General features: G+C 41.9%; 1 protein-coding gene across 9 annotated transcripts in view; it reads left to right on the top strand.

The window, feature by feature from the left end:
• The first annotated feature begins 424 nt into the window (after nt 1-424).
• FAT1 (FAT atypical cadherin 1) overlaps nt 425-19,259 on the top strand; it is a 104,926-nt gene continuing 86,091 nt past the window's right edge. For 7 of the 9 annotated variants that reach the window (XR_010361262.1, XM_064417976.1, XM_064417973.1 and 4 more), the window contains exons 1-2: nt 434-840; nt 8,833-12,121. Coding sequence is in view for 8 of the 9 variants with exons in the window: in XM_064417976.1 (XP_064274046.1) it covers nt 8,854-12,121 (3,268 nt within the window). In the remaining variant the exon portion in view is untranslated. Of the gene's footprint in view, nt 841-2,590; nt 2,724-8,832; nt 12,122-19,259 lie in introns of those variants that run through there. The other 2 variants (XM_064417974.1, XM_064417969.1) reach the window with 2 other exon arrangements.

The raw sequence follows: 19,259 nt of genomic DNA, 5'->3' as shown, positions 1-19,259 counted from the left end.
TCCAAGCGGCGGCGACCACGGCGAGCTGCAGCGGCGGGAGGCCGGGGCGGCGGGGCCGTGCCGGGCACTGCGCGGCGCCTCACCTGCGGAGGGAGGGAGCGAGGGAGAAAGGGAGAGAGGGAGAGAGGGAGAGAGGGAGAGAGGGAGAGAGGGAGAGAGGCCGCGGCCCCGGTGCGCGCCGGAGACCCCGCGCGGAGCCGTGCGGGCGCGCAGAGCGGCGCGCTGCTGCCTCTCGCCGCCGACTGCAGCGGCGAGGGCAGGGAGGGGGTGGTGCTGCCGTGAGCAGGGTCCGAGGGGGACGGACAGAGTGCGAAAGAAGACGGAGAGAGAGGGAGGGAAGGAGGGAGGGAGGGAGGCGGGGGAAGGAGGGGGAAGGAGAGAGGGAGGGAAGGAGTCTGCGATCCGGCGCAGCGTCTCCACTCACTCTCTCCGCTGCTGTAACTCCTCAACTGTGCCCGTTCTTTGCCTGGACATGTCTTAAGAAAGTTGGATCTCTCCCTCCCTCTCGCCTTTCTTCTTCTTTTTTTTTTCTTTTTTTCTTCTTCTTCGCCCACTCCCCGTGTATTTTTCTCCCCCCCTCGTTGAAGTTTCAAGCAGCGGATGGGTCGGAGCCGACATGCCGCGCTGTGGCGGCGGGGCCGGGCGCCGCGCTGGCTGCGCGCCGGGGCCGCGCTGAGCGCCAGGGCCACCGCGGGGTTCCCGCTCTAGAGGCGTGTGGGCACCGGAGCATTGCTCGTGCTTTCTCCAGAGGACAAAAAAGAAAGCGGGAGGAGGAAGCGTGCGGACATGAACTGAGCTGGAGAGGACTTTGTGAGAAGAGTGCCGAGTCCAGCTGGTCTGGTGAGTTCTTTGTTTAATGAATTTATTATCAGCGGGGTGCTGAGAGGGATGATTCCCTTGAGAGTTCTAGTGCTCTAATTTGTTGCGTTACTGAAAACAGTAAGGTCTTCGAGTCCACCCGTGGTTTTTAACTGTGTAGAGTGTGTATGTTTATGTATATATCAGTACGTGTGTATATACCCGCACACCGACTCTATGCAAAGCTACGTGTACCTTGGAGCGGAAAGCACCCAACCTTTACCGCCTCCTTCACGGGGCCAGCGAGGCTCAAGTTTCCCGACCCGGAGCCGGGCTCGTCGCTCCCGGCTCGGTTGTGCTCCCTCCGGAGGAGCCGGGGCCGGCAGCCGGGGCTGGCGGCAGTGCCCGCCGCCCGTGCGCTGTGGCGCGGCGCCCCCTGCCCGGCCGCCGCGGAACTGCAGCGCCGCCGCCGCGGGGCAGCCGGGGCCGGGGTCCGGGGCTGCAGGGCCGGCCCCGGGGAGGGGGCGCGGGCGCTGCGGGGCGGAGCCGCCCGGCTGCGGGTTGGTGACCCTGAGAGCCAGCGCTTTCTCACCGGGTTGGTTCCGTTTGACCTGCAGCCCTGGGAGCGTGAGGCTGTGCTTGGAGAGGGGCTCTCTCCGCCGCTGGCTGTATTTATTTATGTGGCTAATAAAAGACGTGGCGGGGCTAATGCGTGGTAAATGCGCCCCCGCTGGCGGCTCCTGCCTGCAACCCGGCTTCGTCGTGAGTCCGCTGGGAGAGGATTCCCCAGGCAAACATTTGACAGTTATTAAGTGGGCTCACTTATTCATGAGCGGGTAATCATTCAAGGACTGTTTCAGAGTATTAATATTTAACGGAGGGCTGACAGACTGCCAGATATCCCTTCAGCATTAATCCGGCAGGGCACTTTTCCACTTGACGGTACGGACTGGTAGCCCATACCCTCTCCGCGGGCCGCAGGGTGGTCGCCGCTGCGCTCCCCAGGCTGTATACCCGGCTCCGCACTCCCTCTCACTGCCGATGCTTTTCCCGACGCCGGAGCAGGGCGCCGTTCCTTACAGCGGTGCCGGGGAACCGCGGCAGACGCCAGTCGCTTTTGGCCTCTGATGAGACCTCCCTGCTCCGCCCGGCCGTCAAGCGGCGGCTCGCCCTGCCCAGCCCAGCCCAGCCCAGCCCGGCCGAGGTGGGGAGGCGAGAGCCCGAGCCCGCCGGCGCGGTCCGGGGGCGGCAGCCCGGCTGCCTGTGGGAAGGGCAGCGGTCGCCGAGGCGCTGCGGTCGCCGCTGGGCGCTCCTGGGTACCAGCGGTGCGGGCGGACACCGCGGGACTCGTCCCGGCCACCCGCTATTCCTCGGACAGCAGAGGACCGCGTGTTCCCGCGGGCTCTGACGGTCTCCCTTGCCATCCCTGTAAGACACCCCCGGCAGCAGCTTTTCGAAGTTTCTGAGTAGCCTTTCTGGGGGAAAACTTCGCCGTACGCGAAGTCTCCCCCGTCCCTGGACGGGCACTCGATTCCCTGCCGCTCCCGTCGTGCAGGAGCGGGGCGAACGCGGCGGAGGTGAGGCGTTCTCCCAACCTCGAGCCACCGGGAGGAACAGCTCGTGGTTGTGGTTCGCCCTTCCCCCGCTGCTCTGTTCCGCGTCTCGTCCTTCCACGGCGGGGCCGGGCAGGGGTGCGAGGGCTGCCGCCGCTCCAGCCCAGCGCCGCAGAAACGAGTTCCGGAGGGGCGGCCGTCCAGCGCCGCGGAGGAATCCGGCGGCGGGGGGCGCCGCGGCCCGCAGGGGGCGGAGAGGCACCGGCGAGGCGCGCTGGTGGCCGGGGAAGAAAGGGGGAGCGGCGCGGCAGGCACCGTGCGGGGCTGGCCCCGGCCCGCGCCCTCGCCCCGCAGGCAGCGAGCCGCAGAGAGGTGAGCGCTGGGCCGGCCGGAAAGTTGGGAGAAGTTTTGGCGGTGGGGGAGGGCGGTGGGCGGCGCGGACCCCTTGGGAAGTTGAGGCTCCCAGGCGAGGCCGGGACGGCGGCGAGGCTGCCCGGGGGCGCTGGGCGAGCGGCCGCCTCGTGCTGCGGGCCGCGGTGGGACGCGCTGCGGGCGGCGCCGGCCCCCTGCCCTGCTCCCCGCCGCGCATCGCGGCCCTGGCGCCCCGTTCCCCCGCGGCTGGCGGCGGCCGGCCGGGCTGTAGCCGAGGCTGCGCTCTCCGGAGAGCCAGCAGGACTTTAGCAGGCAGGTTCCGCCGGAGTTGGGCAGAGGAAAAGAGCTGGCGGTGGTGCCTTTCCCTGAGGCAAGGTGTCTGAGTGCGTCTGATGGGCCATTGCAAACTTCATTCCCGGGTGAGCCGGCAGGGGCGGCTCGCGGCGGGTGAGAAGTACCTTAGGATGAATTTCTTCCTTTGTTCGCACTTCCACACCGCGTCCCTCGTTGCGTTCCCCGCCGGATTGCTCCGAAAGGTGAAGGGCAGTGCCCGCCGGGACCCAACGTTTGGCAGCGGCTCCCCGGAAGAGCCCGGCTGCACTCAGCAGTCGCTTCTGCTGCTTCTTTTATTCTTCTTTAGGGCAGTTGAAGCAGAACAAAGTTATGTTTGAAAGATGCACTTTTTAATCTCTCTCGTCAGTAAGTGACGCCGTGTTTTACCGCTGTTAGTTTCAGCCTGTTGAAAACTTTTTTTTCTTTTTTTTTTTTTCGGAAAAAGCGTTAATAAATTAAAGAAATACTGCCTTCTAGCAGCAGGTTTTCCTGCGGTTTAAATACTTGCGTACAAGCTGTTCCTAGGGAGTGGCATGGGAAATACTACCTGTATTCTTTGTTGTCTCTCTGTAAAAGAAAAGAACGTTGTATAATAGATGTGTATTTCGTATTTGCTTTTCTAACCGTGTGGAAGTAATTCAGCTGTTTAATGAGTAAATTACTTGCATGCTGTAAACTATTTTAAAAGTTTTTGTTTTATTCACTGTGAAATCCTAAAATCTCAGGAGATTGAAAGGTGTGCCTTGGTAGTCCTCCCAGAAGAAGGATCGTCTGTTTTTTTTAATTAAGCATGCTAAAGAACTTTGTATGGCTAAGTTAACTTAGTATTAGCTCAAGTAAACAAGTGTAAAATGGCTTTAAACTCTCGAAGATTTCCTTTTTTTTTTTCCTTAAAGTTTAAAACGGAATTCAAAATCAGTAGAACTATTTGTGTTAGCACAAATTTTAGGGTGCCATGCTAAATTTCAAACTGGTCGGTCAATACCAGTCAAACTGGTATTCTCAGAGATTGGAGGTCTGCTGTTCCTTGAACAGCTGATGAGTTCATATTAGATACACCAATAAGTAACTGCCTGCAGATAAACAGTTGGAATTCTCCATGTGAATCTTTGTTTCATTCCGGTTTCAGAATCTTTGCCTGCTGCTGGAATGTACTACTGCATTTTCCTTTTAACAATTAATATCTCGAAGACATAAATCAAAGTATCTCATGAGATTAACTCATGATGTGGGAAATACAAACATAAAATTACTGGACTTTAGTCACAAGTTGGAACTATTATGTTAATCTCTGTGACAATGTACATTTTTTAAATAACTCGCCAGCTTTACTAAAGTAACACCACCATACACTCTCATCATGTGTTAATTTTCTGAATACCAAAACAGACACCTTCTCCCTCTGAAAAGCAAATGACACTGTTAATTTGTTTGATTGGAAAGTTATGTATGTTGAAACAGCTAAACCTGGTATTTGTTTTTTCCATCAGACTACATGAATAATTGCTTTTAAACAATTGAAAGGGTAGGTGTAACTACAATTAGTGCAGCTTGTGAAGTCGAAGGATCTCTCATAGACTGCTACGCTAGAAGTCCTGTCATGACTGTTTAGTTTCACAGTGCATTTCTGTCAGACAGCATCAGTTGGGTGTGCTGATCAAAACTGACCTTTATGGTAAATAAACATAGTTAATGTTTTGCTTCGTAGGTAGGTCATTCTGGGCTTAACTGGCAGAGCTTGCATGTAGAAAAAGAATAGCAATGACACTAAGACTAACTTGGGTGTATTGCCTGATTTAGGTAGTTTTTCTACTTGTGACTTTGGTTGGTGGGGGAATAAATATCTCAGTGTATCCTCCCTATAGTTGTGTTATGTATCTTTATGGTGAGTTGGTTCTATGGTAAGCAAGATAAGCTTGGCTTGGTCTTTTTTTTTTGCTTGCTTGGCATTGAAATTACGCTTTACTAAGTTTTGTATTTTATGCTTAAACTTTAAAATCTCAAACTATAAACTTTGAAACCTAAATACTGTAAACTTCCTGCTAGGAGAAACAGTCTTTCTTGTGACTGATATCTTATACAGTCATCTTAATTTGTAAGTTATCAATTTGAGCTCTGCTTGCTTCAAAATTATGCTTAGACCTTTAGTGTGAAGATAGTTCATATTTCTAAGTTGCATTAATATTTTTTCTGTGTACAAATTACATTAATGTTTTAATGCGTCAATAGTTTTGATAATGTTCTAACTAATTAGTAAAATTGTCTTACATATCCCAGTGCTGAATTTGCATATTAAAAAAAATGACCTGTATATGCATATAAATAAAAATTAACTGAATAATAACTTCCAGATAGGAAATCAAAGTTTGTTTGAAAGTAGCTTTTCAGAATAATACGGTGTGCACTTATGAGTTTAGGGCTATGATGTTTTTTTAAGCAAACTGTTGCCTTGTGTATTGAACATGGATACAGAAAATCCTAAACTGGTCATATTCCAAAGATAATAAAAATTTAGGAGTTCAAAGTGTAGCCTTTGGCTAAAATGTTTCTGAAATTCAGTCATTTTGGCACGCTGTAATGAGCCATCTGAGTTTATATCTAACACATTATCACTTTATCTTAATGCTTTCATAGTTTCTCTTAGTAGTTAATAGTCTCTATAACTGGAGCTGCTTAATACTTTAGATATTTTCCAAGAATATACTGTATTGATTTTTGGATACTCCAAGTCAATGTTTTTTAGTTTCTAGTAGCTGTGTAAATTATGACAAGATGGAAATAGTGTTGTGTAAAAGAAATTGCTAACTTGTTTTTATCTGACGTAGTTAACTGTTCACTTGAGAGATACTTTTACATTCTTGTTTGTAACTCAGCAAGTCGTAGGGGATACTGCTGGGGAGTAGATTCTCTTACTGGTGGTGGTGTTATTGTTTGTGATGGGCTGCCTGCTGCTGGTTCTGAGCAGACTTGAAGTTGCTACAGAAGAGCAGCAGAAAGTGCTCAAGGTATTATGACACAGAAAACTATTTGCAGTAATAATAAAACCTACACATGTGTTAAACTTTGAATATTAATAAGAAGTTTGGATATCTTAATGCATCTTAGTGTGGTACATGTCTGGTCTAATGTTCCTGAGATGTGAGAAGCAAAGGATAAAAGATAGAAACAGATACAATGTTTTACATTATAAATCCACCACTTCAAATAGCCTGTTGCCAAACATAAGCATAGGCATTGAGTTAGGTGCTATAGCGTCAGAAGTAAAGCAGGGTTTCAGACTTCAGTGTAAATTAAAAAAAAAAAAGAAAAAAATCCTAGTGTAACTGAGGGAGAAAACAGGGAAGCATCTGATCAGATCCACATAAAATCTGATAATTGAGTAATACATCATTGGTAATAGGTGGCTTCCAAAATTCCAGGAAGATGGAGGAAAAGCTGGGTTTGTTGATTGCTTAAAAATTATGTTTTAAGCAATGTTCTTAACACTGCTTTTTAGGCCAGGTGGCATTTTAAAATTTTCAGAGTTTTTCAATTAGTGATATCAGTTATTTGTTGCAAAGATTTGGTTGTGTATAAGAGTTTGTTTTGTTTGTTTGGGTTTTTTTTGTTTGTTTGTTTTAAGCAAATATTTGTTAACTTGGCAGTAAGCTGGACATAAAGCCCTGGAGACCCAAGTGCTTCTGTATTCCCAGGACATATCATAGCCTGGGAAGGAAAGCAGACGGGGGGGGGGAAAAATATTGTTAAGCCATTGAAATGGTGACTGTTCCAACCTCACTCTTTTGCCCTCCCAACCTTTTCTTCATTCAGTGTTAAGACCTTGTAAGTATTGGTTCCAGCTAGTGACTAACTTCAAAGAGCTTTAATGCTTTTTATTATTTGCTTATTCACTTTTTGTTTGCTATGTTTATAGTTTTAATTGTGCAACTTAATGCCTAGATTTGGAAGACAGACACACTTTTTTTTCCTCCTTCCAAAAGGATATTCCTTTTCATTACTCTACAATACTTCCTATGGTTTGTGTGAGTCTGAGTCTTAAATTCCTGTCAAAAATCATTGACTTAGTAATATCTGTGAGTGAATTCCTTCTGAGGTTTTGAAGTGAACTGTTGTCACAAGCAGATTAATTTGCTCTGTTGTTTGCTAGTGGGCAGAGTCAGTCCCTGGAATGTCAGCCAGTGTGATCTTTGACATATCTACCTAAGCAGGTAGGAGGTAGGGAAGAGAAAAAATTACTGTAAGAGAAAGCATGAATAGAGAAAAGAGACAACTTGTGATATTATTTTAGAGAAGGTGAACAGAACAAATGTGAAGATAGGCACTTAGAGATTGACATCCAAAGAATAGGATGAGGGCAAACTAGAGCTAAAATGTGGGGAGAAAAAGGTCAGGAACAATAAAAGAATGACATAGTGAATAATTAGTTTGATTTGTATAGCAGATTGGCCAGGGAAGAAAACTCAGAAGGAGAGGTAAGGGGAAAAATTTAAGCATAGAGAAAGGAGAAATAAATGAATGTGTACTACTTAATCAAAGTAATAAAAAAAATGTTAGATTGCTTTCTACTTGCTGGAAAGAAATTTTGCCCCCAGGATCTTGCTGAAAGCTTGGGCTTGTTGAGGGAGCCTTCCAAGGCTTTGATTTGTTGTACTGTGGGACTTGGAGGAGTAAAGATGGTTGCTGTAAACCCAGATGAAGGAGGTGGTCCCAGATGTCTTGTTCCTGAGGTTTCTGCCTTTCTTCCTGCTGCAATCTTGCCTGGATTTAGGTAGCGAAAATGTTATACCAACTTCAAAGGGCAAACCCAGTGAAGGTGTGCCTTTATGTTATGTGTCTTGCTGTTCCAGGCTCTTTCTCTGTCATTTCTAGAGTGTGTTGGAGAAACCCAACTGAAATGTTCCTCCAGTAATTTCGATAGATTCTTGTTCTTATAGCTCTTGATACTTATTTGTTTCCGATCTGTTCTGAGAGGGGAATAAAGGAATATGTCTTATTCTTTATGGGCTTTACACCTTAGTGGTGCTTGGTTGTTTTTGGTTTTTTTTGGTGTTTGTTTTGGGGTTTTGGTTTTTTTTTGGTTGTTGGGGTTTGGGTTTTTTTTAATGATAAGCACTACTCTTACAAGGGTAGTCAGAGTTGGAGGGATTACAATACAGAGTTATTCTCTGTTCTAATTATAATATTTATAATTCTTGGAGCAGGTATTGGATACTGTAAGAATGCTATTGGCACATTGGATACTGTAAATAGATAGAATAGAATTCTTGACACATTGGATACTGTAAAGAACTGATGGTAATATCAACCCAACTCTTGCAATTTACTTCCACATAGTTGGACATCAGTCATTTTACAATCTAAATTAAATGAGGGGGGAGAATTTTCTACTAATCATTGTCGTGTATGACGCAGAGAACTGGAGTGAATGTTCACTACTCCAGATCAGTTCTGACCTAGTTTGTTTGCTAATAACAGACAGCATTGATATATTTCTTCTAGTATGTTGCTTTATGAGAATGTTCATTTGAACTTAACTCTGTGTTCCTCTCAAGTTGTATTAATAATTCCTAGACTTTTGATGTAATGGATTCTTGGCATTTTGTAGGAGTTTTTAATTCATCTGTGTTTCTATTACTGCAAATAATTTTGACATTTCTTTAAGAAAATGTGCAACCTACAGTTTTATTTGAAGTATGAATTCTGAACTAAGCATGAATGTTTATTTGATAAACATTTGAACAATCATAAGCCTTACTGCATCTCTCTCTTGTTTCAGGGTTTCTTTGTAATTGCTGCCATGGAAAGATACTTGACTATGCTGTTGCTGCTGATGCTGCTGGTGCAGCATTTTGGAAACTGTGAAGGAAATCAAAGGCCACATCATGCTCCATCAATGCAATTTACAGAAATACAGTATAATGCCACTGTATATGAGAATTCTGCAGCCAAGACTTACGTTGGGCATCCAGTGAAAATGGGCATTTACATTACAAATCCACTGTGGGACATAAGATACAAAATTATTTCTGGTGACAGTGAGAACTTGTTCAAAGCTGAAGAGTATGTTCTTGGAAACTTTTGCTTTTTGAGAATACGGACCAAGGGAGGAAACACAGCTATCCTTAACAGAGAGGTGAAGGACCATTACATGCTGACTGTTAAAGCAGTTGAAAAAAATACAAATGCTGAAACGCGCACGAGAGTCAGGATACAGGTACTGGATACAAATGACTTGCGGCCTTTGTTTTCTCCAACATCTTACAGTGTTTCTTTGCCTGAAAACACAGCAATAAGAACCAGCATTGCAAGAGTCAGCGCGACAGATGCAGATATAGGAACAAATGGAGAGTTCTACTACAGCTTTAAAGAAAGAACAGATGTGTTTGCTATACATCCAACTAGTGGAGTGGTAGTTCTGACTGGTAGACTTGACTACTCAGATATTAAGCATTACGAGATGGAAATTCTTGCAGTGGACCGTGGGCTGAAGCTGTATGGTAGCAGTGGCATAAGCAGTATGGCGAAACTAACAGTTCATGTAGAGCAGGCAAATGAACATGCCCCTGTAATTGCAGCTGTTCCATTGACTCCATCAGAATCAGACACAGATCCAACGTATGCAATTGTAACCGTAGAGGACAATGACCAGGGTGCGAATGGGGAAATAGCATCACTAAATATTGTTGCAGGAGATGCGCTTCAACAGTTCAAAACAGTGAGGTCTGTTCCGGGTGGCAAAGAATACAGAATAAAAGCCATTGGTGCCATTGACTGGGAGAGTCACCCTTTTGGATACAACCTTACCCTTCAAGCTAAAGACAAAGGGAATCCCCCACAATTTTCTTCTGTAAAAGTTGTTCATGTGACATCACCACAATTTAAGTCTGGTCCTGTCAGATTTGAAAAAGAGATATATAGAGCTGAAATAAGTGAATTTGCTCCTCCAAACACACCTGTGATAATGGTGAAAGCTGTGCCTAGTTACCCACATTTAAAATATGTATTTAAAAACACACCAGGAAAAGTAAAATTCAATTTAAACACCCATACTGGTCTTATTACCACGTTAGAACCCATAAAAGCACAATATACATCCCATTTTGAACTTGAAGTTGCGACAAGTGACAGAAGAGCTTCTGCAAAAGTATTAATTAAGGTACTAGGCATGAATAGCAATCCTCCTGAATTTACTCAGACGTCCTATAAGGCCTCCTTTGATGAAAATGTGCCAATAGGTACAAGTGTCATGAGAGTGAGTGCAAGGGACCCTGATGAAGGGGAAAATGGTTATGTGACCTATAGTATTGCAAACCTAAATCCTTTGCCATTTGTGATTAACCATTTCAGTGGGATTATTAGTACCTCAGAAGACTTGGATTATGAATTGATGCCAAGGGTTTACAATTTAAGGATTCGAGCCTCTGATTGGGGTATACCATATCGCCGAGAAGTTGAAGTTCCTGTTACTATTACTTTAAATAACTTGAATGACAATATACCTCTGTTTGAGAAAATAAATTGTGAGGGAATAATCCCCAGGGACCTTGGTGTTGGAGAACAAATAACAACTGTATCTGCTATTGATGCTGATGAGCTTCAGTTGGTGAGATACCATATTGAATCTGGAAATGAACTGGATTTATTTAGCCTAAACCCAAATTCTGGAGTACTTTCTCTCAAACAGTCACTAATAGATGGCCTAGGTGCTAAAATGTCTTTTTACAGTTTGAAAATTACAGCTACAGATGGAGAGAACTTTGCAAAACCATTGTATATCAACATAACTGTAGCTAGTAGTCGCAAACCAGTCAACTTGCAGTGTGAAGAAACTGGTGTTGCCAAAATGCTCGCAGAGAAACTCTTACAAGCAAATAAGTTGCACAATCGTGGAGAAGTTGAAGATGCTTTCTTTGATACTCACTCTGTGAATCTGCATGCACCTCAGTTTAGAAGTACTCTCCCCAGTAGCATTGAGATAAAAGAAGACCAACCTGTGGGCTCTAGCATAATATCTGTGCATGCTGCTGATCTTGATACTGGCTTCAATGGAAAGCTAGTGTATGTTATTTCTGGAGGTAATGAGGACAGTAGTTTCATTGTTGATATGGAAGGAGGAGTGCTGAAAATTCTATCTCCCCTTGACCGAGAACTAAAAGATAAATATACCCTCAATATTACTGTCTATGATCTTGGAATACCACAGAAGTCTGCTTGGACCCTTTTAGATATAAAAATTTTGGATGCTAATGACAACCCACCGGAGTTCCTCCAAGACAGCTATTTTGTTGAAGTAAGTGAAAACAAAGAGCCCAACAGTGAAATAATTCAAGTTGGAGCTACTGATAAAGATTTGGGGGCTAATGGAGAAGTGAAATACTCTCTTCTTACAGATACAGACAAGTTTACTATTGATTCTGTGACAGGAGTTGTGAAAGTTGTAGGGGTCCTGGATCGGGAGGAACAGCACATTTATTTGTTGAAAATTGAGGCTAGGGACCAACCTACTGAAGAACCTCAATTGTTTTCAACAGTTATTCTGAAAGTGACTGTAGAAGATGTTAATGACAATCCTCCCAAGTTTATTCCTTCAAATTACCATGTGAAAATTCGAGAAGATCTTCCTGAGGGGACTATTATTACGTGGCTAGAAGCCTACGATCCTGATTTAGGCCAGTCAAGTCAAGTGCGGTACAGTCTTTTGGACAGTGGAGACGGCACCTTTGATGTTGACAAAATAAGTGGAGCAATACGTGTTGTACAAAGACTGGATTATGAAAAGAAACAATTTTATAACTTGACTGTGCGGGCCAAGGACAAAGGAAAACCCGTTTCGTTGTCCTCGACGTGTTACGTTGAGGTTGAGATAGTTGATGTGAATGAAAACTTGCACCCCCCACGGTTCTCCATATTTGCAGATAAAGGCTTCATAAAAGAAGATGCTCCTGTTGGCTCCTCAGTAATGACAGTGTCTGCTTATGATGAAGATGCAGGACGAGATGGGGAGATCAGATATTCCATCCGAGATGGATCGGGTATAGGAGTTTTTCGAATAGATGAAGAAAAAGGTAAGGTGGTTTTCTGTTACTTATACACTAAACAAAATCAAATGCCAGGAAAGAGAGAAGAGAAGCAGCATTGTCACATTCAGTATTTAAGTACATAAGTATTTTGTTAGGACCAAAAGATGTCACCAACAATGTGTATAGTTGTGTCTGCTACTTAAGTGAAATTATTTTTATACATTTGATAAGTAATTTGTCTCTAATACTCCCACTTCCATCCAGCCTAAAGCCATGCTTAAGTCTTAAAATCTATACCACCCAGAAAAAGTAAGAATACTCTTGATATAAAATAAAGGTCTGCCTCTTCTGAGCACATATACTCATATACTCTCTGCCTTGTGGACAGTGGGACTGTCATACTTTTCAGTCTTAAATGACATTATCTTTTGCTCCTTTTACTGGATGTATGCATGGGTGTGATATTGCCATAGTGCTGGTTTAGTTACTTACTTCCAGAGTTTACAGGTGCCCATCTAGAATTCAATAAGCAGTGCCATCTTCGTTGGAAGGCTTCTGCTGAAGAAAGCATTGATGCAACCTTAGAAAAACCTTATATGAATCAAGCAGACTGAACTGTTGGCTTATTGCACACATAATGCATACATTGATGAGCAGTGTGAGATTTTCTCCAGTGTCATGTATTCAGAAGAAACAATTTTATTTCAAGTAAAATTCTAGTGCTGACTTTTAACATTTTGGTTGGATGTCTATGTAGCTATCTATTAATTTATGTCTTTGATAAAGAGAGAACATTGATATTTTGCAGTTATCTAAGCATCTTGAAATAAATTGAGGAGGAATCTGGTGCAAGATTTGTCTACAGGTTACATATAGGTAAATAATGACATATGTGATCGATGTGTTAAAGAAAAAAAGCTTGTAACTGAGAATAAAAGGTGGGAATTATGTCTGATTCATCCAGTAGTCATTCATTGTGTTCTCTGTGCTTCCCACAATTGTGAATGTGGGTAATAGAGACTCATGAAGCCACTTTACTCTGTAGGGTTTGGGTGAACAAACTGTTCCTCACTATTTTTCTTTTCTAGAAAGTGTTATTAAATTATGTGGTTTGTGGCTAAAGAACCAGCTCTCCAGGTTGAACTGTAACAATGCTTCCCTTAGCTTTGCTTTTAACAAAGCACATAGTTAAGGTAGTGAAACAGACTTTCTAAAAGTGGAGAATTGGATACTTTCTTTCTAGGACCTTGTAATTTCACTTTTGGCCATTTGGTATGTGTGCAGAGTATTTGTGTATCATTATGCATTTCTTTTGACATAAGTATATTAAAGTTCGCTGTGTGTTGTGGTATTTTAGAGGTGTCTCTAGTTGTCCTGGAGATTGAGTCTGAGTTTGGCAATGAATTATATGTGTGATAGAAAACAGTAAGTGAAAATGAACCTGTTTATGGGTATGTGGACAGGTATGTGTGTTTTTGTGATGGTACTACCATAGCAGAATTAGTTGTCTGCATGTGTTGCCTTTCTACTTTTTTTTTGGCACAAAGCTAGTTTACTTGACTAACGAATTGGTGTGAGTTTAAGTAAGTTGCTTTTTATCAGCTGAGTTTACAAAGTTAGCAGAGCTTGGGGCAAAGCCAGCTTCTGTTCAATAGTCTTGTCCAGAACAGTAGCTCTGTATTTTCAAGTCATGGGAGAGGTATTGTCTGTATTCATATCTGGTATCTAGTGTTTGCAGTTCTTTGGGGATGAAAGTAGAGGGATTTGGTGGGAATGGGGTGGTGGTAGAGAGGGGTTGCTAGACTTTAATCTTATTGAACAAATTCCAGTTGTGACACTGGTGTGGGGAAGACAGTGTTTATTTCAGGTTGCTTGATGTGTTTTTCCCACCAAATGGTGATCTAAAGGAAAGGACATTGAGTATGTACAAACTTGACAATGTAGCTTAAGTTTTGGATTGACATTTTATTTCGGTAAAAAGCCATCAGAATTGTTCCTGAAGGCACTCTTTATACTGCAGTGTCTGAATATTTGTCATATTTTTCAAAATGGACTGGTCTTGATACAGGGAGCAGACTGATTATCAGCCAACAAAGCTCACTGAAGAATTTGTGAAAGACAAATTTGTCAAGCAACTTGCTAACTTTTTCAGCTTGCTGAAAGGCTCTTCTGACTTTAACCATGAGCTACATGTCTCATCCTCCTGTCTTTGAAGAGCATCATACTACACTGTCAGTTCAGAGACAGATAAATCAGATTTAAGAACTTATTTCAAGTCAACATTGAACTATTCTGTGGTTCAGGGGAGCTCTTTTATCCCTTGCTTATAAGAAATTAAGAACAACAATCATATATGCAGGTAGGCTAGATGATGATAGAAGCATTGAATAGCTAGTTCTATGCATTGATTTTTGTTGACTTTTAGGTTGTCTTTCCTATGTTAAGTTTGTTTTAATTTTACAGTTCAAAAGGTAGGAAATAGTTTTAGCGTCTGATATTTGTACCTGTAATTCTGATATTTTCACAAGGGACTTTAATATATCTTTGCCACAGTGTCTTGAGTTCTGTTTTCCAAGACTTAACTTTATTTTCAGTCAGTGGCTTTCATAGGTTCTGTTTTCTGCAGCTGTGTCCAAACCATTAGCAGTGAGTGTCTTGACAGGGAACAATAAACACCAATATTTCCAAACTCAGGAGCTGCTTTGATTACTTAGTTCCCTGTCTGCTGTGATGCTTTTCAAGTAGACACAGAAAAAATATATGTTAGGGGTGAATTTGGTACTCAGTCATATTTTAGTTTTCTTAGTATTCTTAAGCCTGAAAAGGCAACAGTGGTCAGAAAAAGGAGGAGAACAAGATGATAAAAGTCTAGAAAATTGCAATAGTTTCTGTAGCACCTATATCACTGTCTATTTTGTGTAATGTAAAAAGTAGGGCACACACAGTTAACAGGTTTTAAAGTATTCTTCCTTTCCTAAGCTAAAAGGAAGTCTTTTTCACGTGAAGTATAATAAAGTCATGAAACCCATTTCCTCAGGAAGTTATAGAGATTGAAAGTATGACTAAAGAAAATAAATGATACTAATGAGATTACTTTGAGGTTCAGCCTCATGCTATCTTCAGCTCATAAACTGTTAACTGGAAGCCAAGGGGTAACAGAGAGAGATCAGAGGTCGTCGCTCAGTGTATGATTTAGAGGTACAACAGTGCATTGTGCCTGATATTGTACAGAAATAAAATTTAAATTGCATGATAAATGAAGACTTCGAGGTATTGTGTGAGAGGAAAAATGTTAAAATGAGATTTTTGCACTGAATTTATGTAACAAAGCAATTTGTTTATCCTTTAGGTACGTGTTCAGGAAAACTTGGAATTTAAGATAGCTTTTTATTTGTGAGTGGAACTGAAGGTTGTAAATTGAGATGATCAATTGGCTATATAAATTGCCTGCTAAAGCAGCAGTAAAATATTTTCTCAAAGAATTTGACAAGGAGTTGAGCACATTGGTGTGTATTAATAACAGAAGGCATTTTGTTGATGCAGATCTCAGTGTGCCACGAGAAAAACCCATGCACCATCTAAATCCCATTAGCACAGAACAGTAAAAGTGAGATAAATTATGTCAATACCATGCTGCTGCTTCGATTGAGAAAAACTCTAAAGAATTACAGAAGTAATTGCTGGAGCAGAACCTAAAGCAGAAGCTCTGTGGGACCAAGGCAATACTGAAACTTCTTTGTCCCAGTTTTTATTCCAGTGGGCAAGGAGGGAAAAAGAAGAATGTCTTCGTGTTTACTTTTTGGTTTTTGGTTTTCAAATACAAGGATGGAACATTTCCATTGGGTGTTTGCACTCCTCTAAGGTTAACTGAGAGATGGAAGCTCTAGTTTGTAAAAATGGTGTTGAGAAGAGCTTGTAGTTCTTCCTGTTATCTGGCCTTCTCCAAAGAAGTTTTCTAAGCAGATTGCTCTTTTCCTTGAGATATCAGGACTTCTAGCTTATTATTGAGTGCTGTTCTTATCTTGTTTCAAGGTTGTTTTCTTATGGTTTTTCTTTTCTTTCTAGTGCTCAGAATTTAGATAGCTAAGGAAGCCAGCAGACTCTGGAAGTGTAGATGCCGTTTAGCCTTCTTATTGAAATGTTTAGGGAAAATGGGAACCCATCCTGGAAACTGATGTTCAGAAGTGAAGGAAGGTTTATTAAGTAACTAATTCCATGCTGTCTGTTATAACTAACCGGTTGAGTGGTTGCATTTACAATCCTTATACATGCAGATGGGTGTTACATGTGGGCCCTGCACAGTAAGATTTCAAGCCACAGTGAATTTTATGAACTGATTATCAGAAACTTAGCAACTAGTTCAACTTGAATGGCTACTAGCAGGTGTTTTCTAAACTTCTGCAGTTGAGGATATTTCAGTATGTAACCAAGTTCCAGAATACTGTGAAGGATGTGTGACAGTCTGAATCTCATACATGATAACCTTATTACTTGTGTTTACAGTGTGTAGTTATTTGTTACCAGGAATCTTACTGCTCTCTCATTAACCTGGTTTTGAGTTATTAGGCCGTAAGTGTTACAGAATAACAGTAATTCTGCTTTAACAATATGGGCAAAGTTTAAGGTGATTAAACTAATTTGCTGACTTAAAAAGATGCATGACTGTGGTTTTTTAAAACAAAGATCTGTCGCCTGAGATGCTGTCTCCAGTAGCAAAGGCAGGACACATAGATGATACTTTCTTCTAATAGTTTCTCAGTCTCTGGTTTGTTAGTATTTGTGGAGTTTTTGAGTCACATGGTTTATAAAATTCAGGTACTTATTTTCTTGTGTAGTCTTCCTTTGGAACCCTATAACTTTCAAGTGTAACTTTGCTACTGTGATAAGGAAAAATGAATTGTTTTGGTAAAGAATATTAAAGGAACAAGTAAAAAGAATAGCAGGGGTATATGGAAGAAAATTAATTTTATTGCATTATCTCTATATGCATAAAATAGTGTCAATAAAGCTTAATGGCTATAGGATGCTATTTCTAATATTACCAGAACTATTTCCAGCTGGGAAGACATTCATTAAGTAGAATGAATAGGATTTTAACTGTGTAAAGCAAAGTACTGAATTATATTCACAAAAGGAACAGAGCATGGCTAACATGTAATAAGTATGTTATCATTGCTTTGTAGTGTTTGTGTAGATCCACTAAGTTAAATACAGGATATCATTAACATTTGTACATAAGGGATAGCTTCAGGTTCCATTTCTTTGGTGGTCTTTGGCTTTTGAGCTTTTTGAAGACTGGCATTAGCAGAGTTTACATGCTATGATCAGTGGAGCAGAACACATAAGCACCCAGTGGATAGCTGTTAAACTGGCTCCATTTTCTGGAGCGGGAACCAACTGGCCTGCATCTATACCAACAACTCTTGTACCTTTAGGAAGGGTGACTGTACCCAGATCATGTATTGGGAATCCTAATCCTGCAGTTCACTCCTATCACTCCTAACTGTGCCCCCTGCTCTTTGAAAAATGGTAGTTGGCATAAACCAAAAGCAGTTTAACAGTACATGAGTTCAAATGCTTGGGAATATTGTCTGTCTGTTGTTAAGACACAATCATAAAATACTTGGAGATAGGGGAGACATTTGTAATGTAAACTGAGATTAGTATGATTTGGTTTTAAATTAATTGTCATTAAGCAACCTTACAAATACAGGACTTTCTTCACATTCGCTCATTGAATGCTTTATCTTGAAGTTGCTCCTTCTGTGTACTTTGTTACCCTTATTGTATAAATCATGGATATAAACATCAGGATGTGCAAAAGCTTAGTTTCAGTTTAAATTAAAAAAAGAGAAAAAAAAAGGAAAGAAACGACATCAAGAAGTTCTTCATAATTTCCGTTCTTCTACTATACAAATTCCGTGTTATATGTTGGCTTAGTGCTTATTCTGAGTCTTTGAAGATCTGTCAGATTGTAGTCACTGAAAGCTATGAACAGAAAAATATGTTGAGCAAATCTTATTGTAGGAAAGCAATGAAACATTAAATTAAAAATTGTAATTGATCAAGTGATGTTGATACTAGGGAAAGAATATTCTAGATGGGTTTAATATGGTTGACTAATTCTTAGAGTATCTTCAGATCATAGACTGTTTGTTTACAAACATTGTGACAATGGCACTTCTGCTTGGCTTTTGTCCACAGATGAAGTCTCACTGGCACATAGGTTTTGCAGCTAAAATTCCTTATGTGTGAGTATTTTGACCAGTTAAAAGTGAGAAGTAACTAAGAAGAAGACCCTCATAGAATGGGGTCTTCAGATAGCATTTTATTGCTGCAAAGCACAATAGTTCTTCCACTATGTTTGAAGAGAGAGAAGGATTAGCAGGGTCTCTATTCCTGCAAAATACTAAGTAGCTTCAGCTTTTTGCACAATAAAGTTTTACCCTAGTTAGCTCAGGTACAGTCATGAATAAAGCTCAGAGCACAGACTAATCTTCCAGGTATCTAATTAGCTTTTTGGGCACATTTTTTCATCCTACGCTGCATCTTTTCATCCAGCTGCATTACATTGTACTGAAGTTAATGATTTGCCCACGTACTGTAGCAATTAAATTTCTTCAGTAGCTGAGGCATACGTGTCCTAGAGTAAGAATTTAGAGTATTCCAATGCAGTTTGAAGAAAACCCACAAAGCCAACCCAAACTAAAAAAAATCCCAAGAAACCAAACCCCAGACCTAAAACAGCAACAAAAAATAACCTGAACAACCCTCAGTGTGCAAAACAGCCAAAAAAAAAAAAAAAGAACCAAAACCCCAGAATGATTACTAGGTTCTGTAAACTCCAAGTTAGAGTTAAATTCTTAAGCTTATAAATGTTGATTTGGGAGGTTAATTGTTTAAATGAGATATTGCATCAGCACTTCAGTTTGCAGTTAAGAGAAAACCTAATTCAAATGTGTGCTGGAGATTTGAATGACAGTCTCATCAGCAGATAGGAGCTTTTTCTTAATCAAAGGTCTTACGCAGCTTATTTTTGGATTCTGGAGTTGGCTGGTTAGTTGTCACACTGACATCTGGAACAAAATTTTAGGTCAACACCTGGAATTTGAACAGAAACCGTTAAACTTATTTCTTTGGAAAACAGTACAAGGACAAGGATCAATTTGTTTCATACTGTATA

This window comes from Passer domesticus, chromosome 4, assembly GCF_036417665.1.
Source record: "Passer domesticus isolate bPasDom1 chromosome 4, bPasDom1.hap1, whole genome shotgun sequence".
Lineage (NCBI taxonomy): Eukaryota > Metazoa > Chordata > Aves > Passeriformes > Passeridae > Passer > Passer domesticus.
The sequence above is the reverse complement of the archived record's forward strand: the minus strand, read 5'-3'. Positions and strand labels throughout refer to the sequence as shown.